At 38.1% G+C, this 26,532-nt stretch overlaps 1 protein-coding gene across 1 annotated transcript in view; it reads left to right on the top strand.

Moving 5' to 3' along the window:
• The window catches only part of gpc1b (glypican 1b), a 148,179-nt gene that overhangs the window by 68,615 nt on the left and 53,032 nt on the right, over positions 1-26,532 (top strand). The window contains exon 2 of the mRNA XM_088346444.1: positions 20,574-20,732. Coding sequence (XP_088202570.1) covers positions 20,574-20,732 — 159 coding nt within the window. The remainder of the gene's footprint in view (positions 1-20,573; positions 20,733-26,532) is intronic.

A 26,532-nucleotide genomic window follows, 5' to 3' on the forward strand; every position in this document is an offset into this window, starting at 1 on the left:
TCCCTCTCTTGCCACTCATACTAGCCACTTAGCTGCGTGGTATGTCTCATTGCTAGACGCTAGTATAATTTTTAGCTGCTCTGTGTAAATAAACTTCGCTTCGTCCTTCAGTATTACATGTTTTCTACAAGTTCTGTGATTCTGGCATCTTCCACTTTTTTACCCACTGTTACTTTCTCTAGCCACTTATAGTAACACCTGGCTACAGGCTTTGGCTCGCCGCCGATTTGTATTGTTAGCTGCTCCTACTTCATCTTTCTGTGTTACTCACCTTCTACAGCTGGTTATGCAGGCGAACCTTGCTGGAAGATATGATTTAGGCATGTAGTGCTTCGCTGTTTCTTTCTCTAGCCACTCATATAATCATGAAAGGGATCTTTGTGATTCAGGGTCCTAATGCTCGACAAATTACGTCTGCTTTTTTCGTGGTTTCTTCTGCTATCCATTAAAGTTAACCCCTTATACCCTCTCTGGCCAACTCCAGCTCAACACTCTTCTCAGCTGTTTCGTATTTTGTTGTCGCTTACGGGGATTTACACCTGCTTTTCTGTCCTGTCACTGGCTGAAACACATCTTGTGCAAGAAAATATGCAAGCAGGCTTTGGAATTTTGCCAAGAGGCATCCTTAGGTTCATGTTGTGGATTTTTGAATGCTTTTGCTCCATTCTAACCTACACCTCTACTGATGAATTACTGTCCACTGTCACTTAAAAAATAGTTCTTAACAATTAAAAGTTGATGTGTTTTACTTCAACTTAACAAGAGCCCACGCAGCTCTCGATTAGAATCACAGCGTCGGTGCATTTGTTTCCATCTTTTGACTGATGTAAATGCAAGATTATGTCCCATCTATTTTTAGAGCTCCGTCTCCGGTAATCAAAACGGCATCTGACCTCTACCGGCACATTCCGCCCATTAGTATCGCAAGCCGACCTGCCGTACACAAATCTGATTTAATGAAAATGCTCGTCGAGAGAAAACGCAATATTTGACTTCCTCCCAAGGTGAAGCAACCTGCTGAATTTTAAGCTCGCTAACGTTTGTGTCGCCGCATTTACGAGTGACAAAGCGGATTATGAACGCTTTTGCCGTGAATTTTTCAAAGCGGTGCTTGACTGACTGTTATGATAAGCGTGCAGGCGTGTGGACATTTCTTGCTTTTGTCCGTTAATCGCTTGGATGAGATGAGCAAGCTAACGTCGGTTGTTTATTGCAAAAGCGAACTAGGTAAAATATCGGCATAGTCCCGTGATGCTTGTTAAGCTAGTTAACCAGGGCTTGCAGAATTTGTTCCTGGACTTCAAAACCATAGTCTCTTGCGACACCAATGAAGAAGATAAATTTACAAAATAAGAAACGGAGCAAGCGTTGGATAAACTGAATGGGTGTACATGAACGAGGAACCTTAATTGGAACGTACTAACGCAATCACATTAATTCAGAAAAACTCTAATGCGTTGCTTATTGCCATTAACGGGGATTAGCAATAATCAACTGGGGATAATGGATTGCGGTCAAACCAGTGCAGTTCATTTTAAGCAGGCCAAAATGACATACTTCTGTCGCCTGAACCACAGAAAAAGAAAAGCGCTCTGCGGGCATTTGCTCTCAGGATAATGCATCGCGGCCAGAAGACGGCAGTTTATTTTAGGTGGACAACAATGACACGCTTCGCCAGCCTGAACCAAAGAACAATGTGTTCTGCCAGCCCCCACTTGTAGCAAAAGTCAAGTGGGGATAATGGATTGAGGCTGTATGGGTACCCTTTTATTTAAGGTGGAGAGCCGCCATGCATGATACTAATTTACTGAGGGCGAGGGGCCAAGAGAGCAACGGTCGACTTGGGGTAAAGGATCACGGTCAAAACAGAACAGGTCCTTTTTAGAAAGGCCACAATGACACCCTTTAGCAGGCCGTACCGGAAAACAAAAAAAAACAAAAAACAAGAAGTCAAAATGACTTATGCCGGCCCCCTGCTCTTAACACTAGTCTACCGGGGATAACGGATCTCGGCCACAGTGCATTTCATTTTAGAAGTATTTAGATGATTGCAAATGTATGTGGCCTTACGTAATCCCAATATTGTCAAATCTAACGAACATATAAATGAATGGATTGCTAATAAAGCTTACTCTTTTATTTGACTTTGTTACCTCTGTTTCATTATGTCTCCATCTTTTTGATGTGTAATGTGAGTTTCATCAGAGCCAAAAGTGTGAAAACAAACTGCAACATAGTTGAATGTACAAACCGGATTGTTAAGGTACAAACTGGCACCAATAGATAATTTCCAAGATATTGCAAATGCTAGAAAGAGATTTACTTTAACTAAGTGTAAAATGTCCATTTTTGGGCCCGTTTGATCTCAATTTTACATTTTAAATTCCTAGATGGGCTGAACTGAAGTGATAACTTTTACGATGAGGCCTGGACATAAGAATACATAACATGAGAGTTAAAACTAAGAAATGCAGAAGATCAGTCCATTTTTGGCTCAAAATACCAACTTGCACTCCAAAATATGTTTTATTTCAATTTTTAATTTTAACTTTGTTCCTTCCAGAACATATGCACCAAGAACAACTCACTTGAAACAAATAAGCTATGGCAAGCCCCACACCCTTCTCCTTCATGTTGACGACATGTCCTAGCATGAGTTTCAGCATGTGTCATTTCACTGAATCATGAGCTGAGGCGGAAAATAAGCGCAAAAATATTTTGAGGGGAGAAAAATGTCAAGGAAAGAGAGCAGCTTTGGACCGGCTGACCTCATTTAGGAGTTTGTGTTGTTTTGCGCGTGGTGTCCGGGTTTTCCACTCGTGAGCTAGCTTGTGAGCACACACTATTTCCTTCTTTAGCCACTCAAGACAATGGCTCGCCACTTGTTATTGTTAGCTGCTCTGCTTGTCCCTCTGTATCTCTCGCCCTTTTATGCAAATGAAGTTCTTTAGCCCTCTTTTCACAGTTTTTTTCTCTAGCCACTCATGTTATCATTTGAGCAATTCTTGTCAAGTTTATTTTCAGGGTGCAAATGCTTGACAAAGTCATTTTTTTTGTTAGCCACCAACTCCAACTATTTATCCCTTTCAGAAGCCCTCATTTCCGCAAAATAAGCCCCCTCCCCAGTTGTACATTAAAATGATTAAACAATTGAGATTGCATTAATTATTATATATACAGATTTAAAAATAAAAAATAAATGATTACGAATAAACAAACACAAAGAATAATACATCTATGTAAAATTGCATTTACATGACAAATATTTTTTGGAAAATCAAGATTAAATTAAATTAAAATAACTCATAAACATTTAATACAGGTAGAGAAAACTGTGTGCGGCACAGTTCTAAACTAATGGGATCCAGCTACCAGCCTTTCTGTGCGGAGTTTGCATGTTCTCCCCGTGCTTGCGTGGGTTTCCTCCAGTCACTCTGGTTTCCTCCCACATTCCAAAAACATGCATGTAGGGTTAATTGGCCGGGCCAAATTGTCCCTAGCTGTGAATGAGAGAATGAGTTGTCTGTCTCTGTGTGCCCTGCGACTGGCTGGCAACCAGTTTGGTGTGTCCCTGCCCACTGCTAGAATATAGCTGGGATGGGCTCCAGCACCCCCGTGACCCTACTGAGGACAAGCGTTGCAGATAATAGATGGATGGATGGACAAAACAGAAATCTAATAGGAATAATAATTACAAATACTATAATCACAATTTTGGAAGATTTTTGTTTCTTGTTTTTATACAAAAGGGCATACAGGGTTGCAATACCTATTTTTAACCTGCCCACTATCTGGGAATTTAAAGCAAAATACCCTTTTTTTGTTGGTGCTTAAAAGCACATTTGTACCCATTTTTTATTTTTCATAAATACTTACTGCTTTAAAACTACAGTCTTCCCTGTATATACAATCTTGCAAAATAAAAACCTAATGACTGAACTATATTTAAAAAGTACTAAGATTTTAGGATAATATGGTTTTAAAAATCTTGATTTCCTGTGAACTGTTTTAAAACAATAGCATAAAACAGTAATACTAGTACAATAAACTGTAATGAATACTTAATACCAGTAAATATGAGAGGACTGTAAGAAAACCGTTTACTTAACAGGTCTTTTTTAGCAGATTCTCCCGCTATCTGCTAAATTACACTAACTCTGACCAACTCCAGCTATTTAGGCTTTCAAGCTGCTCTGGGTGTATCCGGCTGATGTATTTAAAAAAGAAAATCGATCTGTTTTAAGAAATCATAATAAAAATCTGTCCCTCTACACTGTGAGGCTGCACGTTAACCACTCAGCCGCCCTGCTGCTTAACTATATCATTTTCCATTTTTATTTATCTCTTTTAAAAAAATGTAATAGAAAATACTAACACAATAGCAATGTAAAATTCACACATTCTTATCAAATTTTGGCTTGCTCTTGTAATCACACATTGTCCTTTTTAGTCGCTTCTCCACCTTGCTGTTAAACAAAACCACTTACACCAACTTTGACCAACTCCAGCTGCTGGCTCTTTTCAGCTGCTCCGGGTGAATCCAGCTGATGCAACTTTTAAAATTGTTTTCATAATATTTTATCTATATGTTTAAAGAAAACAAAAACATGAAAACTTATGTAATAACAATGTAAGAACAATTTATTAACAACTCTATCAGCCCTGACTTGTTCCCAGACATGTTTTATTGCTACATGTAATGCGTGTAATGCGACACATCGGCACAGCGAATCCATTTCCCGGTTAACACTGACAGTGTCGCGCCAACTCTGAAGTCCGATATCACAACATCTGTTTTACATTTGTTGCCGTAGGTGATAATAAAAAGCTGCCATGGGCGCTTTGAAACCTCTTTTCCTCCGATTACCTCATGCAGAAACTTGCTCTCAAAGTATAAAAGCAATAAAAAAGGCAAGCTTTTATCAAATGTCACTCCTCAGCGGGCTGCTGATTTTTTTTATTAACAATTATTTTCCATTCTCTCTTCCTCTCTGCTGTGATAATGGACTCTGACTCATCACGCTAGTGTCCTTTGCCGCTCCCGATTCCGATGCCCATGGCTCTCGCGGGCCCCATTGGTCATAGCATATTAAGTTAAATAAACACAACGAGTGCTGTTTAAATTGATAAATTTGCTTTGCCGTGCAAGAAGTTTTATCACCGTTTAGCGGTCGTCACCAAGGATAGACTCTAGCTCTATTTGAGAACCTCGACCGGATAAGAAAAAAGACAAAATAGATCACGGGCGGGGTTACTTTTTGAGTGGCGGTCCGCATTGACATTAAAAAAAATCATGGGGGGGGCCAGCCATGTCATGAACCGGAACAGGATCAGGACCCAAATGCGTGACGTTTCTCACACAAGCCTTTTTATTTCGGGAAATGGGGAGTCATGCATGTTAGGCAGCAGTCTGGCGTGGAATGACAGGAAGTCAGAGGCCGACTAGATCGATACCAATTGCCCGAGCAGATATCGGACATATGGGGTCGATACCGGACAAGACGGGACAGACAGGATTGATATCTAAACAGGAAATCAAAATCAAACAGGACAAACTAGACGGGAACGAAAACTGGAGATAATAATAAACAGGACAAAAACAGACGGGAACGATACAGGACAGGAAACGCAGGCAGGAAACCGGACAGAGTCAAAACCCACGTCTTGCAAGGCAGAGGTTCGTTGACGGACTGCCAAAGGGTGAGTGAGAGCACTAAGCTTAAATAGAAGGAAAGCCAATCTGTCAACGAGCCGTAGCTAGCCCCACATGGCCGGGGCCAATTGGGAGCCATGGCAACCGTGACAAGCCAAGGAGATAAACACATGATTTGAGATTTTTTTTGTATGTGCCGATACAGAATTTTGAACAAATACCTTGCCAAACCATGAAGAAAAAAGTAACTAATTTTCCTAATATGTTTTTGGGAACGAAAATATACATGCTGACAGATAAATGTATGTGTTATGATATGGTTGTTGATAGGGAAGGCAGGAACTGGAAGAAGATTGTACAGTATTTGATGACAAAACCAAGATCAAAGTACAGACGCTCCCCTACTTACGACCATCATACGAAAAAAAATTTGGGGATGTCGAAAAATATCTGGACATTGCTGTAAAATAGATTTTCTACAGGACATTACTGTAGTGCTTCTTTCCGCCGCTACCGCTTCCTAGTTCGTGTCTGAACATTCTATACTGTCTATACGATGTACTATCTCCAGCGCGCTAAGGACTTTGACATTTTATTGTTTAAAATCTAGTGCATTTATTCAATAAAGTTTATGTAAAGTGTAAAGAAGAGGCGAGCCGTTTCTTTTGAAACGTAAGTTGAATAAGAAAGCTTGATGCGGTTGAGAACATAGTTGGATCGTTTTTTTTCGACCATTCTCTAACACGGAGGAGGACCTCTTGAAACGTATCCTCCAAAAGTAAGTTACACTTAACTTTATTTATCTTTATAGAGCATATCATTTTATGAAATGTTTATTTTTTAGTACAAAACAATACAGGTTACTCATATAAACCTTAAACATACAAAATATAGCACTGAGGCAACTTACAAACAAATTCACCGAACAATCGTAAGTAGGGCAGCGTATGTAGCAACAAAAAAAGCGGCCAAATAGCAACCAACATGCCCAAACAAAATCAAATCCCACAAAGTACAAATACGAATCAAAGAGCAAAACTGTTAATTGTGGCCAGTACCACGCCCGAAAAGAAGCATTGCACCTACATAAAAGCCCCCAAAGGCCGAAATGGTTCAACTTACCTTGAAATGACGTCATTACAGACTTCGAGTTTACAGGTATAACAACTTATATCTTCAAATAATAACACACACAACATAATTACAGTTGACTGGATGGCTTTATTGCCATTTCACAAAAGTAGAATGAACAGAAAACCAATGATCTCCAAGGTATCACCACAAACATCACCATCAACCATAAAGAGCTAGAACATGTCACCAAATTTAAATATGTTGGAGCTGTCATATCAGATGAGGGGTCAGAACCATAAATCATGGCCAGGATAGCTCACATCACAGCCGCACTTGCCAGACTCAAACCCATCTGGAGGGACAAGAACATAGCAGTGAAATAAAAAATCTGACTCATGTAAGCTCCGGTTACTTCCATCTTCCTCTACACTTGCGAGACAGGGACTCTCACAGCAAAACTTGAAAGGAAAATCCAGGCCATGGAAATGTGATGCTACAGGAAACCCATTTTTCTAATAAATATTTCGAAACAAAAAATATACACGCAGAAATACAAATGTATGTGTTATGATTTGGTTGTTGATGATGTTGGAGGTAGGAACTGGAGGCAAGGGTTCTCAGAAAGAAGGTTGTATCTAATAACAAAACCAGGATTAAAGTAGCATCAAAAAAGTGGCCACAAGGCAACCAGCATTCGCAGACAAAATCAAACCCGACAGTCCAAAAAAGAATCAAAGAGCGAAACTGGAAATGGAAAACGCAGGCAGCAAAAGAGTAAATAAAACCAGAAACAAACAAACCTGGCGAGGTGGTGGAATGAAAATGACAACCAGGATGAGAATGGCAGGAGAACTGTAAATTGGTAATGACCCAAAAAAACCTGTGGAGATCAAAATGTAGATTATTTTAAAGGGTACCGGGTATATAGACGAGGGAGGTGTGTCAGATACGTATATTATACAGCAGGGGTCTCCAACCAGGGTGCCCCCTAAGGACACTTAAGGTGCCCGCGGAGCTGTTCTGAAAAGAGCTTACCAGTGTTGGGTCAATATGATTTTCTAGTAAAATTATATTTGCATTGGTTGACTGAGTCTATATAACTTTTATTTTTAATACTGAACCCGGTAATAAAAATAGTAACAACATAGTCACAATATTATAAGTTATTTTGGAAATTTAAATAAATACATTCCAGGTCATGGGCTTAATGAACAAAATAATATTCCAAAATTAATTATTATTTGAATAAGAACATATTTGAGTTTTACACAAACATAATCATTCACCTTTATTCATCTAATTTACAGGAAATGCAACAAACTAAATTAAAATGTATGAGTGGTTAGCGCTTGTGCGGCACAGTTCATGTCATGCGAACCTGTCGTGGGTTCAAATCCAGCTCCAGACTTCCTGTGCGGAGTTTGTATGTTCTCCCCGTGCTTGCGTGGGTTTCCTCCGGGCACTCCGGTTTCCTCCCACGTTCCAAAAACATGCATTTCAGGTGAATTGGCCGGTCAAAATTGTCCCTAGGTGTGAATGAGCGAATGCATTGTCTGTCCCTGTGTGCCCTGCGATTGGCTGGCAACCAGTTCAGGGTGTCCCCTGCCCACTGCCCGGAGATGGCTGGGATGGGCTCCAGCCCCCCCGCGACCCTAATGAGGATAAGCGGTACGGCTGATGAGATGAGATGAGTTTTATAAAGAAAAAAAGCAGCTAGCTATCTTCTGAAATTTTTAGCTATTTAGCAAGCTATCTTCCTTTTTAGCTATTTAGCAAGCTATCTATTTAGCTTATTCTAACCATGCTATTTAGCTAACATTTTATTAACAAGTTATCAAGCAATTAAGCTAGATTTTACATTTTTTTGCATGCTATTTTGCTAAAATTTCACATTTTTTGCTAATTACACTAATTTTTGGCCTCCTTTCTTACTAGCTATCTAGCTTTGTTTTCAGCTTTCCATTCGACTATTTAGATGGTATTTTACTCTTTAAGCTAACTATCCCTTTTGGTTTTTTACCTGTTTACATTTCCAGCTAACTATCGAGCTACCTTTTTAGGTATTCAGCAAGCTAGCAAGCTTTTTTACATTTAATGCATGCTATCTAGCTGATATTTAACTTTTTTAGTTATCAAGCTAAATTTAGCCTTTTTTAGTTTTCTATCCTACTGTTTGAATTAGGTATTACTCTTTTGGCTAGCTATTTAGCTTTCTTTTAGTTTTATATCTTTTTACATTTCAAGCTAACTATCAAGTTACAATTTAGCTATTTAGTAAGCCATCTGGCTGAGTTTCTATTTTAGAAATTTATATAAAACTGAGTACCCTTTGCGGCAATTAGTAACAAAAAGTAGGTGGACAATTGAAAAAAGTTGGAGACCCTGTTATATAGAGATCCAAGGTTTCCGTGTTTAATTGTGGCCAGAACTACCGGCGAAAAGTAAAAAGCTCTGAAGTAGCATTGCACCTACATAAAAATCAAGACTGTTTTTTAATGAAAGACATTTTATTATCACTAGAAGGTGTCAAATTATACACACGTATCAGTTATCAACCGCCTTGACCATTAAAAATCGGTAATCTTATCCGTCCTGTAAAGTTTATATTGGTCTGATTTACTACTTTGATATATTTCACTCTGATTTGATGATTAATTTATATTATTTTAGATTATTTTTTGTGTTTTCAATAAATGACAATCCAGATATTTTTTTCCAAAAGCATATCACCACATCGAACGGGGATCCGTACCAAAAAAGAAAAAGTGCAGCATCATTCGATGTTCTCTCGGAACGACTATCAATTCAACTTATCGTGTTGGGATATAATCACCACTTATTTTTTTTATTGTCAACCGTACAAAAGGTCGACTGCTCTGCTAGCGTTGCAGGATCTGATTCTTATTGAAGCAAAACCATCGGCGGGCTATTTCTGTGAGCTTAAAACAAGTTTGCCTTTACTGGGGCGGAGTCATTTGTTGAAAGTTGTACGTTGAATAATGGCGCAAAACGCCGGATCAACTTACGTTATGTCATCGGTTAAACTGGTAAGCTTCTGTTCAAGAGAGTGCTTGTTCGCAACTAAATGGATTAGGATGCTAATCTCAGGCTAGCATGGGGTCGTGCATTTTTCAGTTATTAAATGTGGGCAGTGTACAGTAGTAGGGTTTGTAACGTTTGCTACCGAGTCATTTTAATAATAAGGAACATTAAGAAACATATATTCATAAAGATATTAGGAATGCTTTACGGATGAATAACGCACGGGAAGTCTACAGAGTAGCAATTGTTAATTTGTAACTACAGTTTGTAACAAAAGTGAGTACATTATTGCAAATCTTAATGTTTTATTGAACAACACTGAGGAAACATTACTTTGACACCATGAAAGGTAGTCAAAGTCAAGTCATATATATTTGTATAGCACTTAATCACAAGGAGTGTCAAAGGGTTGCACAGACTATTGCATACTACACACTATTATCACACCATCCCCTGATCTAAAATCTACATGAGGACAAGGTAAAACTCAAAAACCTCAGCATGAGGAAAATGAAGAAACCTTGAGAAGGGACCGCACATGACGTCATCACCCTTTTAGGATGACCAGGCTACAATGGATGTTAGATTAACAAACAATAAAAATAAAAAAGAAATATAAAATAATTAAAGTATAGAATAAATTTTAGAAAAAAATCAAATAATACAAAAAGGATGACTAAGTATGCAATGGATGTAGCTTTAACAAACTATACACAGACATTGTCAACATAAAATACCGGTCATTCTTAAACTATGAAATATAAGTGTGTTTTAAGCCCAGTCTTAAACTGAGGTTGCAGATCAAATTTTAGAGGGCAGACTATTACACAGCATCAGAGAATGCTCTCGAACCTACAGATTTCTTTGGCTCTTGGGATCTTTATTTGACCAGCATTTTCAAAGCGAAAGCTTAAATAGCAGTGTAAATTCATTTTTCCCCTAAAAAAAACTCAAAATGCTGCCAAAAGTAGCTTAATCCCTGGTAACAAGACTGAATACACCCTAAAGAAAACGTTTCTGAAGTTCAACATTGTTTGTGACCACTCTGCTTTTGCACAACCAATTTCGTCTTCCTGGCCATGGATTTTACCGGAGCCTCACAAATTTTCACTAGAATGGTCTTCCACTCCAAGACAATATGACTGACCTTGGAAAAATTCGAGATCTTGTGCTTCTTCACCTTTCGCTTGAGGATGCCCCAAAGATGTTCTATTAGGTTTAGATCTGGAAACATGCTTGGACGGTCCACCCCCTTTACCCTCAGACCCTTTAGAAAAGCCTTGGTCATCTTAGAAGTGTAGTTGTTGTCATTGTCATTTCCCTGTGACACAGTTGCTGGAGGAAAGGGACCATTCTCTGCTCCAGCATTCCATAGTACACACTTTAGTTTGTGTTTCCTTAAATGATATGCAACTCCCCGATTCCAGTTGCACTCGTGTAGCCCCAAACCATGACATTCCGAACACTATGCTTGACTTTAGGCACGACACAAACTCCTCACCTGGTTTCCACCACACATGCTTCACACAATCTGAGCCATATAAATTCATCTTTGTCTCATCAGACCAGAAAATATCTTTCCGGGAAGCCATGGCCTTTGCTTACAGACTTCTTTTCATTGTGTCAAAGCGATGTTTCTTCAGTGATCTATAAAACATAAAAATAAAATTCCTGAAGTAATGTGAGGGGTGTACTCACATTCGTGACATACTGCGTATATATATTGCCCTGCGACTGGCTGGCAACCAGATCAGGGTGTCCCCTGCCCACTGCCTGAAGACGGCTGGGATAGGCTCCAGCACCCCCGCGATCCTACAGAGGATAAGCGGTGCAGATAATGGATGGATGTTTCTGGAGTGTGGGAGGAAACCGGAGTGCCCGGAGGAAACCCACGCAAGCACGGGGAGAACATGCAAACTCCAAACAGGAGGTTCGATCTCATGACCTCAGAACTATATATATATATATATATATATATATATATATATATATATATATATATATATATATATATATATATATATATATATATATATATATATATATATATATATATATATATATTGTATAATATATATTTATAATATATTCAAATGATAGAGAGGGGTTAAGTAAGGGTTTCAAGCCTGGCAAAAAAGAAGGACTTATTAAATCATCCTGAGCTTGCACACTCATTATAACATCGGGGCGTCTGATTGGCTGGCTGCCTCCATGCTGACTGGCCTCACGGCGGGGGGTTGATAAAACGGCTGATTGCTGTTGATTTCAATATATTTGAATAGATGATTGAATCTGCCGCTAGTTATTCATGCGTGTAAGGCCGATTTGTATGCAGGATGCTAGCGTTAGCGTTATGAGCGTGTTTTTCCCATCAGTCACGCCTGCACTGACATTTATTCGAGCTGCGGGGGCGATTTAGGGCCAATAAAGACAGGAAAAGCTAAAAAAATAGACTAATCGCTAATGTAGGAGAAATGGGTTTGTTTGTTTTTCACTTTCAATTGAAGTCTTTCGATTACCTCCCCAGTGTTAGCGGTATGTTGATTTAAGATCATAATACTTAAAACAACCAATTCAAACCACTTACATCGTGTAACTCACGTAGGTAGCTTCACTATCAAGCTGCCAGGCTGTGGACCTAATAAACAAGTTACATAAATGTGTTGTGTACTGGACAAGCTAACTTCCTTCTCCATCCCTAATTAGCAGCTGGGATTTGTAGATGTTTATACAACGAGCTAATCGCTAATGCATAGCTATTTGTCTAATTTGCTAACTCCACTTAGCTAAAGTGGTGGTTCCTGCTCCCATGTAAGAAAAACATCCATATTTAGTTCTTAGTCGACAAATTAGCTCTGTACATGACAAATGAATCTCTCGTTACCAAATTGTTTTCTACTCAAAATGCAAATTTTGGTTCTTTAAGCTGATAGCTTTATAGCTGTTTATCTAATTAGCTATTTGCCTAACAAGTAAGCTTACCATACCTGACCTAACAAATTGACTGCTACTGCTAACTACCTGGCTAAAAAGCTCATAAGTGCTTAGCGAAAAATGTCATCAATAAGCAAATTAGCGAGGGTCAAACAGAGTTGCCGGATACAACCGAATGTTTGATCTTACATTACTCATAGTCCAGTGTTTTTCCGAATTGCTCAGTCCACAATTGAATGGATTTGGGAGTACAGTCCCTAAACATGCCCGATTAAAGTCGCCGTCGATGATAATGCTCCGTTGGGGTGTGCAAGCTGCTGTTTATTGATAGCAGCGGGCAGGAGATTTAGCGCTATGCTAACGTTAGCATCCGGTGAAACGGTTAGCGGTGGAAAGTAAACAGCAAACACAAAGACCACAGTTAACTATCTACATCTGCTCATCATTTTAGTCTGTGCCTTACAGTTAATGGAACTTCACTCTGAACCTAAAAAATAAACTACGTGGCAATGGGGCTAAAAAGTTAACAGTTACCTCGCTAAAGTGTTGCCTTACATCCAGTTAGAACATTAGCACTTTTTAGTTTTTAATCAGAAAGTTAGCAATGCATAGGAGAAATGAATTGTGAGTTGCCCAATTATGCTGCGTAATCTCATCTCATTAGCTACACCGCTTATCCTCAGTAGGGTCGCGGGGATGCTGGAGCCCATCCCAGCAATCATCGGGCAGTGGGCAGGGGACACCCTGAACTGGTTGCCAGCCAATCGCAGGGCACACGGGGACAGACAACTCACTCGCTCATTCACACCTACGGACAATTTGGACCGGCCAATTCACCTGAAATGCATGTTTTTGGAATGTGGGAGGAAACCGGAGTGCCCGGAGGAAACCCACGCAAGCACGGGGAGAACATACAAACTCCGCACAGGAAGTCTGGAGCTGGATTTGAACCCACGCAGGAGGTTCCCAAGACATGAACTGTGCCGCACACGCGCTAACCACTGCGCCGCCGTGCTGCCCATGCTGCGTAATCATCATGTAAATTAGGCTTAATAGCTACAAGCTAGCAGCTAGTCAAGTAGCTGGACAAGTCAAGTCATTTTTATTTGTATAGCCCTAAATCACGAAGAGTCTCAAAGGGCTTGCTACTTAGCTAACTAGATATGTGCCTAGAGAGCAACTTAACCAAACTATGGATCTAATAAATTAACTGCTCCTAAACTACCTGGCTAAAAAGTTCACAGCTACCGAGCAAAAGAAAATGAACACTATTTGGTTCGTAATCACAATCCGAGCAATGTACATGACAAATGAATTGCTAATTACCTAATTATGTTGTGAATTTAACACACTCATTTCGTTTTCTGGCTAAAAACGATCAGCTTGCTGCTTATCTAAATAGATGTGTGTATAACAAGCAACATGAACTATGAACTAACTATTAAAACTACCTGGCTTTTTGTCTAACAACTAACTGCTACCAAGCTAAAGTTTTGTTGCCAAATCACCAGTAACAAAATGAGCGCTTTTGCGTTTGTAATCGCAAACCTAGCAATGACAAATGAGTTACCTTGTTTATTCAACTAGCTGCATGCTTATCAAGCAACCTAACTGTAGTATGGACAGAAGGAAGTAACTACTGCTAAACTACAACTTTAAAACGTTTTTTGCTACTTAGCTAATGAGTTGTTTCCAACAGGAAAATGGGCACTATTTAGCTCCTGATTGAAAACCTTTAACATTACAAATTCATTGCCCTTGATATTACAATATTCATGAATCACAGAATTATGTTTTGATAAAATTAAAGAAATGCAATTGATAAATTTAATTTTCCATATCATTTTCATTTTGAGTATTGGAAAAAAATAACAACAAAGATGCATAACAAAAACAATGCAATAAAACTATTATGTACCTCTCGTGCTGCTTATATATCCTAGCTTAGAGCTAGCAGATGGTTACTTATCTAACTAGGTGTGTAGGAGCCAACATGTATGTATATCATTCTTGTCTTGTCCATTGGGTGGCACAGGTTTATTTGTATATTTATGAAGGTAGCAACGTTTGTGTTGTCAAACAGGTATCTGTCCAGGAAGGGCAATAAGTTTTGACCGCTAAGCTACGCTAAACTGCATTAACGCTGAAGCTGGCTAGTTTTTGTGCCTTTTAGCTCATGTGTCTTTTGTAATCGGCGTTTAGTGGACTGTACATAGCATAAAGATGATTGTTTTCAAGTGTCATTACTTGTTAAATAAACATATAAGTAACCCCAGTAACTTCAGGTAACAGCTAGCTCGTCTGCCTAGTCCTACCTCAGTAGTTCTGTATTGGGCAGAACTCCTTTAACAAGGTGTGTGACTCATAAACTCTCCCATGGACCTAACAAATGAACTGCTATATGCCTAAAAAGCTAACTGCTCTCTCGCTAAAGTGGTATTGTAGCCCTATTAAATATCCAACCACAAACCTAAAAATAGGGCGGGTGGCTCCTGTCATCGTATCATTCCAAGTGACGTTTAGACCGCTTACATTGGGCGAGGTCAACCGAAAACCGGTGTTTGTTGGCTCAGGAACTCGTCCTCTGTACTTGTAAAGCTCTTTCACCTGAATCGATGCGAATTGACGGTCCGCAAACACAACTGATGTTGATGTAGTCGGCCATGTCTGACGCGCTACGCTCTACAGACTATGACCTTTTGTAGCTGTCAAGCTAGCTGCTTTGTCCACACCTGCAAAGGTTTTGCAGCAAAACAATCACACTGAGTTTTATTTATACGGACTTGATACTCATATGTGGGTTGTGTTAGCATCACAAGCCTGCCTAGAAGTTATTAAAATAACTAAAATATTGTATATAAACAATACTATTGTTACCAGTTGAGATAACATAGATACAATGTTAGAACATGTAAATGTTATCTTGTAATAAGGATTGGGTGATTAATAACTAAATCAAATATTGTTAGACTGTCAGTGGGGCATATTCTCTTCTCTTCTCTTCTCTTCTCTTCTCTTCTCTTCTCTTCTCTTCTCTTCTCTTCTCTTCTCTTCTCTTCTCTTCTCTTCTATTCTATTCTATTCTATTACAGAAGTCCCTGGTTTGAAATTAGTTTGGTGGTTAGCTTTTCTTTAGCACTAGCGTCACTTTAGTCGTTCAGTTACATAGAGTTTTGAAAATAAATTGTTTACGAGTATGTTAGCTCGTAGCTAAAGCTAATCCATCAATAAAAAAACGTGTCGATATAACAAATACGACGGTTAAAAATGTAAGTGTTAACTTGTAATTAGGGTTGGGTGATACATTACGATATTATATCATAAATGATTTAAAATAGACCGTGACCTAAACATGTTGAACGCTCACTAGATGCTCACTCTATTTTAATCTATTTCGGAAGTCCCTGGTCTGAATCTAGTTTTCCCTATCACAGCTGTTAACCGCATTAAAAATAGTATCACTTTCGTGGATATCTTTTCTTTTGGCTGCTAGCGTCACTTTAATATTTGTTTTGATATGTACAGTGATACTTTTGATCATAAAAGGAGTCTGAGTAAGACCAGTATGTCTTGAAATCTTAAAAAAACAAGTATGTTAGCGAGTAACTAATGGAAATCCATTTAAAATGCATGGTTTTTGACAGTTCCCGTTGAAGTTGATACGTTTTTGCGTCAACCAAATTGGAGTTGAACAATTGCAGTGTTCCTCAGCCATGCTGCAATTTAACTTTCTATTCAATCTATTATTTCCTTTTGCCATTGCTGATAGCAGGTGAAAAAAGAGCAATTTTTTTTTTCAGCCTAAATTGAAATGTACAGTTGTGGCTGCAATCTATTATCCCTGGTGACCTTTTGAAGAGAGTAAGGGCTGCCAAAGTGTTCTTTTTTTTTGTTTGGGTCGCTGGCGCTTACCATTGTGGCCTGCCTTAGATGAGCTGCACTGATTTTGCCGCGACCCATTATCCCAGGTTAACTGTTGTTGAGAGCGGAGTGCGAGAGAGCAAATTTGTGTTATGTTTGGCTGCTCTTTGTTTCCTCCCATTCATCCCGCTTAAAATTGAGTGCGCCTGTGCGGGTCTGATCCATTATCCCTGGTTGACTATTGAGGCGAGTGGGGAATGGCATGACGGCTTTTTTATATCTTACTGTTCATCACAGGAAGTGGTTCTGGTCCCCATTCACCGCAATAAACCGAAGGATTACAGTATTTATGGTTCTTACCTCACAGAAAATGACTTAATAAGGTAGGTTATGAAACAGATTTACCACGAAAATCGAGGGAGTACTCTACCTCCACGTAAAATACCAAATCACAAGATAAACAAGTTTAAATGAGATTGAGTCAGCTGCTTCCTTCATAAAGGCAATAACTCAATCAGGGTGCAAAAGCGACTGCTTGCACTCTGTGACCTCCAAATCTGGAATGAAAAAAAAACATCGATTTTTCTGTTTTCTAGTCCACGTTAAAAAAAATCTCGTGCTCCTTTCGTAATGAAGTCATCCTATTATGTGTGGCCTCAGTCGATTTTTCGAGAATCGTTGCTCTCAAAGTGGAGGAGAACTTTGCTGCGGTTTTGCATGTATCCTCTGACGCAAGCTTTGCAAGGTTTTTCTCCTCCACCCAGATTATCGATTTGTTCCATGTGTTGCGTGACGGCGTAATCGTACCCACGTTATTACTTATCCCAGACGCTTTATTAGGTTAGCTTAAGTCAGCCGGGAAACTGAAAATAACGTTTTGGGATTGTGGATTTGGTTCAGTTTATAGGAAGTGAATTCACTGGTTATTACTGTGTCTATGTGAATGAAACTTGAAACAAAAAGTAATACGTAGGTGTTTTTCATGTTACTAAAATTAGACAAAATTAGGAAAGACAAATAAATAAAAAAATCTGTCAATTGGACGATAGTTTTTATTTTTTTCTAGTACTTTAAAAGGCTTCTACCACTTTTTAATGTTTGTTATTATTCAATGTTTATATTATTTTTATTTTTTTACATTGGCAGGAAGTAATATTGTGATTGTTTTCATTTTATCTGTTTGTTATTTATTGTTTCAACTTGTTTTTTAGGTTAGGTTTAGTTGGGCAAAAATTAAATACCTGGATTTTTTTTCTTATTTTACCACACATATAAAATATTGAAAAATACACTTTAAAACAGTCAATTAGTCAATTTTTAAATATTCATTTATGTATTTTACATATTTTTAATATTATTTTTTTATTTTTTTATTTTTCCTTTTTGTTATTTGTTTGTAGCTGTTTGCTTTTTATTATTATTTGTCATCTTTAAATTATTTTTATGAAGTTTTAGCTTGGCAGAACCTAAAGAAATTAGACAATTCTGGAATAAAAAATAAATACAAATAAAATTATTTATTATTTTTATTAATCTATTTTTTTTTTTTACATTTGTACATATTATTTCTAAATAATCCATTATTATTCACTTTTAGCTGTTTGTTATTTTTTGTTTTATTTTTATTTCATTTTCAATTATTTTTGGTGGGTGCAAAATCGTCAAATTCATTTTTTATTATTCAACATTTGTTTTAATTATTTATTTTGCATAGTTTTTCATATTTATATGTTTATATTTTTTATACGGTTTTTGTTTTTAAAAGTATTTTTTTAAATCTGTTTTTTTTTATCTATTCTCTTTTTATGTTACAACTTATACTAGTGTGAGCAGTCTTGAGTCTTCTCACCCAGATAAGTCTCAGTGCCAGGTTTTTCTTAAAGGCTGAAGTAGAACAGAACATCTTTTTGAATGCAAATAATCGCCACCCACGTGTCTTGTTTGTCAAAAAATTCATTCCAAAAATTCTGCTTCCTTGAAGAGAAATGTTGACAGTCTTGCACATTTCCTTTTGTTCATGTTGAAAAATTTGGCGCTGCCAAAAGAGTTATCAGAATCTGGCCAGGTAATCAGATTCTTCTAGGTGAGCAATATGGAACCGGAGATAATGGATTGTGGCCGCAAAACTACAGTTCACGTTTTAGTGGTTAGAATCAAGAATTGACCTGCCACACGTGTCAAAATTTTCTCCCTCTGCCCCCACTCTCAGGTGCAATCGACAAGAGATAATAAACGATGGAGCAAAACAGTGCAATTCATTTAGGCGCCCTAAAATGGCACACCTCAAAGGTGCCTTATGTTGGGAAAATATGGGATGGGTAATAGTGTGCAGTTCATTTTAGGTGGGGATACCAGCAAAAAATGTCCATCAAATGTGCACCCTGCTCACAACGATATGCAATCGGAAATAGTGGATTGTGGCTGCACAGGTGCAGTTCACTTTTTGTTGGACAGAACGGCAAAATGAATTGCAAGGCCGAGAAAATGTGCTCTCCCTGGCCTCTGCGGATGATGGATTGCTGGATATATTTAAACCCGTGATATACTGAGGTCGCCGAGTAAAAAATGCAAAGTGCTCATTTTTAGAATTTAGTAAAAAAGGTAAACGGACGTACTTCTTTTTAGTCTATTCATAATTTTATTTTAATAAAAATGTCTTAAAAAATACCTATTGTTTTCTGAAGTGACACTTTATCTTAATGTACAGTGTATTTAACCGCCACGACATTAAATTGTTATAAATGCTCGAATTTTAATCTTGTGTTTTCAAAAATTGGAAAGTGCTTAAATTTCTGATGAAGTTTTTCTAAATTCTTGTTGTTGCCATGTTTCACAACAACTCCGCCAAAGACAGTGCTCTCTGGTAGCTTTGCCATTGCATTTCTTCCTTCCGATGACAAACTTAGTTTGTATGGCTTTATCCTGTGAAGTGTCATCGCCCCCTGCAGGTTGTACTCAATAGGACAACTCCACACCACACTTAAACCAGGCATTTTGAAATGTGTATTAGTGCAAAGATTACATTCAATATTGGAAATTTCTGGGCAATGCAAAAAATGAAGGCAGCGTTTCCCAGTGGTACATTGTAATGGGGATAACTCCATGTAAATTAAAATGTAAGCTTCATATTACAATACTTTTACCCAACACCTATACGGAGAAAGATATGACTTAAAAAAAAATCATATGTCTAATAAATGTATACACAAGTTTAAAAATTGCATATGTAAATTACAGCTGCATTTGTTGATCTGCAGTAATTCACACCGGGTCTTGTATTTGAAAAACTAGAGAAATTGGAAAATTGGCTTTGAAAGTCTTTAAAAAGTGCTTTCAATTGATCACGAAAAAGGTGTACAAACACATGCTAAAAGAAAACTCTCACGAGGGCTGTACTAGTAGATGAAAGAGAATGAAATATAGAAATTAATCGAAAGAGAGAGAGAGAAAAAAAGTGAGAGAGAAAAAGAGAGAAAGAGATAAGAAAGAAAGAAGGAATATAGAGAGAAAACAATAGGAATATAGAGATAAAGGAATAGAGAGAGACAAAATGAAAGAGGAGAGAAAAAGAAAATGAGACAAAGAGAGAAAGATAAGAAGAAAAAGAGAGAAATACAAAGAAAGCGAGAGAATGAGAGAGAATAAAGAACAAAAATTGAGACAGAGAGAGAAAGAGCAAAATAAGAGAGAAAGACATTGAGAAAGAAATACACAGTCATTCTGAGTGGAGTCTGGCTTTGGCGACACCAAGTGGACATATTTAAATTTGCAGCTCATTTTTCTCTTGCACTTCTCTTAGCATTGTCTCACAGGCCGGATTCAATCAGTTGGTGGGCTGCATATTTGACACACCTGATTTAGACCATTTCTTTCAACTGGTCTTCTTTTTCATTAAATACGGATTAAAATGATTAAAATATGTTTAATATTTTACTCTCTTTTGATTTTCTGTCGACAAGGAAGAAAATGTTCCCCCCACCCTCACTGACCCGATTTCTTCTGCCCCCAGGTGAGCACCTTCGAATCTGCCCCCAGGGTTACACTTGCTGCACCAGCGACATGGAGGACAACCTTGCCACGCTGAGTCGAGTGGAAGTGGAGGGACTTCTCAAGGACGCAGGACGCTCCCTGCAGGTCTCCCTCGGGGGGCAGTATAAGGCTTTTGATGGTGAGTAGCCGTGGGCTAGGGCTGCACGATTAACCAAAAATCGAAATGATATTGCGATGTGATGTAGTGTGATCGTCTAATCGCAGGACACTGCGTTTTTTTCAAGGATTCATACTTTTATATATGAGTGATGGAGCCTTTGGCCAACCAGAATTGTCACAATTTAGGTTTTAGCAGCAGTGGCCAATCAGAGGCAAGTGTGTGTTAGGTGGGTGTGACTTTCTCTGTGCGCGACTGTGACTGGCTGGTGTATGCTGTCAATCAAACAGCCTGGACTTGCCACCAAAACAAACGCGACACTTAATTGCTTCAGCGGCTCGTTACATTCAAAAACAATTCACCAGTTAAATTGGATACTGAGGAAATTCAGAAGAGCATAAATAAATGAAAGCAATGGCGAGGCTGCATGTCCGGACGACTGCTACGGCTAGTTTAACAACTATATATATATATATATATATATATATATATATATATATATATATATATATATATATATATAGATAGATAGATAGATAGATAGATAGATAGAGATACATCCATCCATCCATTATCTGCACCGCTCATCCTCAGTAGGGTCGCGGGGCTGCTGGAGCCCATCCCAGCTATCTTCGGGCAGTGGGCAGGGGACACGCTGAACTGGGACAATTTGCTCGCTCATTCACCCCTAGGGACAATTTGGACCGGCCAATTAACCTAAAATGCATGTTTTTGGAATCTGGGAGGAAACCGGAGCACCCGGAGGAAAGTCAAGTCAAGTCCTTTTCATTTGTATAGCCCTTAATTACAAAGAGTGTCAAAGGGCTGGAACCCATGCAAGCACAGGGAGAACATGCAAACTCCTCACAGGAGGTTCGATCTCATGACCTCAGAACTGTGCCGCACACGCGCTAACCACTGCGCCGCCGTGCTGCCCATAGATACATTTATGTATATAAAAACCTGTCTTACTGTAAGTACAAATTATCTACCATCATCCAGATAATATAGTTGTACTTGATTTGTTAGAAAAATTTTAGATATACTAATAAAAAATAAAAGTGTGACTAAAACGATGTTTTTTTCTGCCAATGAGGCTATAAATCAAAAAAATAAATGAGCATTGCAAAGCTAAATATTGGACACAAATCAAAATGCCACAGATTCAAATAGCAGAATGTTAAAAAGTCTCCATATACCACACTCCCTGTTCCCTGTTGAGATTGAAAGGTATTGTCTGTCATTGATGGAGAATTTCATCACCCAAAAAAAGACGACGATCTTTCGAGTTAATAACGCCGCCAAACGCAAATTGGTCCGCCCTCGTCGCCAAGTTATTAAGTTAATTATTCCCACTCCTTCTTACAAAACTGAAGTGCGGAACGTTTTGCTCAGACACATTTTCATAAATGACCGAAGATTTTGTTGCCTGACCCAATTTTACGCGATGGGTGGGCTGCTGCTCGAGTCATAAAATTAGGAATGTATTATTGACAATCACTGCCACACTGCACAAAGTCCAGTTCCAAAAACGAAAGCAGAAATGTAGTAAAATTATACTGTATTCCTTCCTTTGTCACGGTTAATGGGGACCAGAACCCTCAAAAATCAGCGAAGTATTCACCCCCCATTTTTAACATGCGCTTTGCCAGCCTCATCCAGCAGAAACAGGTGACCGGGGACATTGGATTGTAGCCGCATGGGCTCTGTTCATTTGAGGCAGAAAGAATGGGCAAAAAGATCTGCCATGCATGACACACTTTTTTTTTCTCTGCCCCATCTATTAATATTCAAATCGGGATAATGGATCGCGGCCGTGGACTTCATTAATGAAGGTCACAACAACAGGCATCAGAAGCCTGAAACGAAAAAAAAAAGACAAAAAAAAGATCTCTTCTCCCCCGCTCTCAACAATAGTCAACTCAGGAGTTCATTTTATGTAGGCAACAACAGCTGGCTTCAGAAACCTGAAACGAAAATAAGACAAAAAACATCTCTCTGCCCCCGCTCTCAACAATAGTCAACTCAGGATAATAAATCGCGGCCACAAAAGTGGACTTCATTTAATGTAGGCCACAACATCAGACTTCAAAAGCCTGAAACGAAAACAACAAAAAAATGGATCGTGGATCGCGGCCACAACTATGGAGTTCATTTTTTTGAAGGTCACAACAGCAGGCCTCAGAAGCCTGAAGCAAAAAAGAAAAAAAAAGGCAAAAAAGATCTCTCGGCCCCCGCTCTCAACAATAGTCAACTCAGGATAATGGATTGCGGCCACAACAGTGGAGTTTATTGACAGGAGTCTTAACAAAAGTCAAGTCAAATCATGTCTTTTTTTATATAGCCCCTAATTACAAGAAGTCTCAATGTTCTGTACGGACGACAGACTACAGACTACTATTGCGCTATCCCCTGATCTAAAAACTACATGAGGCCAGAGTAAAAAAACTCAAAACCTTCAGCTTCCAGGGAAGTATGGGATAATGGCGACCACAGGATTGCAGTTCATTCTAGAAGTAAATACCGGATTAAAAGACCACGCTCAACGGGAGTAGGCTCTGCCGATCCTCATTTGTAGCAATATACGATCAAGGATGATGTTTGCAACCGCTCAAGTGCAGTTCACTTTTTGGTGTGCGGAACAAAAGAAAAAGCTGCCACACATGAGACAAATTTACTCTCCTGGGCCCTGCTAATACATATTATGGTAACAGTGCTGTTCACTTTAGAGGAGGCACAACAGCACACCTTGTGACAAAATGCCCTCTGCCTGGATTATATGGAATTCCGGATAACAGAGCGCAACCGCATTAGTGCAGTTTATTTTAGTCGTGAGTAACAGCATCAAAAGAGCCACTAAGATTAACAAAATTGGGCTCTGGCGGTCCCCGCTCACAACAATATGTGGTCAGGGGTAATAGATCATGGTCGCACGAGTGTAGTTAACTTTTTGTTGAACAGAACGCCCAAAAAGAGTTGCCAGGACTCTGCCCATCTTGTGACAATATCCGATCTGGGATAATGGATTACAGAATAAGGGCCACAAAGTATTATTTTTAAAGTATTAGTATTAAAGTTTTATTGTTCTACTGGCAGATTAGTTGGCTTCTTTTTATTTGTCTTTTTGTCTTGTTTAAATATTTAAACTGTCAGATCATTGCATTGTATCAGACAAAACAAAAATAGTAAAAATAAAGAAAAATTATGGAACATTTATGTATTTGAATCCAATTTGCAAATTTTCAGGAAAAGCAGACAAAAATATTTATAAATACATTTCAGGATAAATATTTTTTTTTTTAAAAAAGCAAAAAATCTGCTTTAAAAAAGGAACATTATATCCCATATAAGGTAGTTTTCCTCTTTTATTAATAATATTTAGTTAATAAAACAAGATAATTAATTCTTACACCAACAAAATTATCTGCAAGTATAACAATATCATTTTGTTTTGTTTTTTGCATCGGAATTTCACCAACATCATTTTAAGCCTACCTTAAATAGAGCAACTGTATCAGCGAAAGCTCCCTTCTATAATAGTATATCTTGTTAAAAATAAAATAAAAAAATATCCCCCTGCTACATTAATGGGGACAGGCAATGATAAATAGTCTTTTTATTGCTATTATAAAAATAGCCGGTTCCTCAAATGGCTATAAGTGTCAAATGAGTGCAGAGCTATCTATTTTGGAAAAAATGCGTCAGTGAGCAAAACCTGCTTTGCTGTTAAATTCCACTTTTACAATGGAGCTGAATTTCCAACACTCATGCGACCAGTTCACCCTCAAATGGGACCAATGAAGTACAATGCGACCAAATGTGACCACTTTATACTCAAATATGACTTATTTACTACCGACTGTGATCATTTAGGCTCAAACGCAAACCATTCACTCTCAAATGTGACCAATTTACACTCAAATGCCACCAATATACGGTCAACTCCAAGCAATTTACACCTGATCGTGATCCATTTGCCTTCAAATGTAACCAATTTAATTCCAAATGCGATCACCTTACACTCAAATGCGAACAATTTAAACCCAACTTGGCCACTTAACAATCAAATTGAAAAGAATCATGGGATCTCTTTAATATTACCTCTCAAATGTTACCAAATGTGATCACTTAACACTCCAATGCAACACATTTACTCTCAAGGGTGACAAATTTAGATTCAAATGCGATCACTTTATTCTTAGATACGAACATATTTCTAAAAAGTTGCACAAGGAAAATGTGATAGGTCATCTTTTTCAGTTAGAGAAAGGGAGCATTGTGGGCAGGAGTTCAGCCAATAGCATATCAGCATCTTCATGATGGCATGACACAATCCAATTGCACAGCCGCATCTTATGACATTGGCCAATCGCAAAATTATTTGCTGTTGATGTCTAATCATAGGAAAAATGCCGTAACAAAAGGCAAAAAATCATTGTATTCCACATCATGAAGCTGGGGACGCCCTTTTTTACTCTTTGAGGAGCAAAAACTGTGGCAAATTGAACAAAAATACACATGTACGCTGTTTAAACAGAATGTTTTTCCCTTTCCGATTGAAAAATCATGCGGAGATTATTATATGTTGCAACAAAAATATCCATCACCACGGTCACATTTTTGTGGTATGAGGAGTTGTTATTTTTCAGAGTCAAAAAACAGAATTTCTATGATTAAAATAATCATTCTATTGGCCCTAGCCATGATTCACTCAAGATGATTTTTTTCATTGCAAATTCCACTGCAGACCTAACGTGACAAAGAGCAGCACCGGGAGCTTTGATTCCGCAATCGACAATAGATCGGTTAGTCCTGGCTTATCTCCCCGTCTTGACCTTTCACCAACGCCGTGATGAGTGACCCTGACTCATTTGACTAGTCTACTCTCGAATCTGACTAACTTAAACCCAAACTCTACCATTTTGAACTCAAACGTAACCATTGTACTCTCAAATGTGACCAATTTACACTCAGATGCGACCACTTTACATTGAAATGCAAGCAGTTTAAACTTAAATGGGACCACTTTGTTTAGTATAAAATCCATTTGTAAAAACACTTCTCAGGCAATAAATTGCCACTCAATGTTCTGCATAAAAAATATTCAGCATACAATAAGACAATAAAGTTCCCTCCTTTATCCCTACCTAACACGTATTACACAGACACACACAATGTTTGAAATACAATAAATCAGAATAAACAGTAATATAAATAGAATATGAAAATGGCAAACAACTGCAGTACAAAACAAAAAACTAAAATAAAAAGTGAAGTATATTACAGTAAAAGTTTGGAAGTTAAACAAATAAAACTAAATCAAAATGATGACTTAAAAGCCCTATTAAAAAAGTGGGTATTCAGCCTCCTCTCATAAATGTCAAAGGCAAGCAACTTACACTCAAATGCGCTCAACTTTACTATCAAAATAGTACAATGTACTCTCAAATGTGACTAATTTAAACCCAAATGCGACCATTTCACACTCAGATGCATTCAAGGTAGTCTCCAAAAAAAACTTTTTACACTCAATGCAATGCAATCGAGTTGAGCTAAATTTTGACCAATTTACTCCCATGTGACTAATTTACCCTCAAATGACAAACATTTACCTACAAATGCATCCAATTTAAACTCACGTGACCAATTTCCTCTCAATGGTGACCAATTTAAGCCCAAACCGCTTTACACTCAAATACAACCAACCAATGCTCAAATGTGACCAATTTAAACTTAAATTAAATCAATTTACAATCAAATGTGAGAAAATCTTAAAGGAATTGCATATTGTAAGTTTCTTGTCTTTTGTAGTTATTTTCAA

This window comes from Urocampus carinirostris, chromosome 1 (assembly GCF_059441175.1).
Source record: "Urocampus carinirostris isolate Australia breed hairy pipefish chromosome 1, RoL_Ucar_1.0, whole genome shotgun sequence".
NCBI classification, from domain to species: Eukaryota; Metazoa; Chordata; class Actinopteri; order Syngnathiformes; family Syngnathidae; genus Urocampus; species Urocampus carinirostris.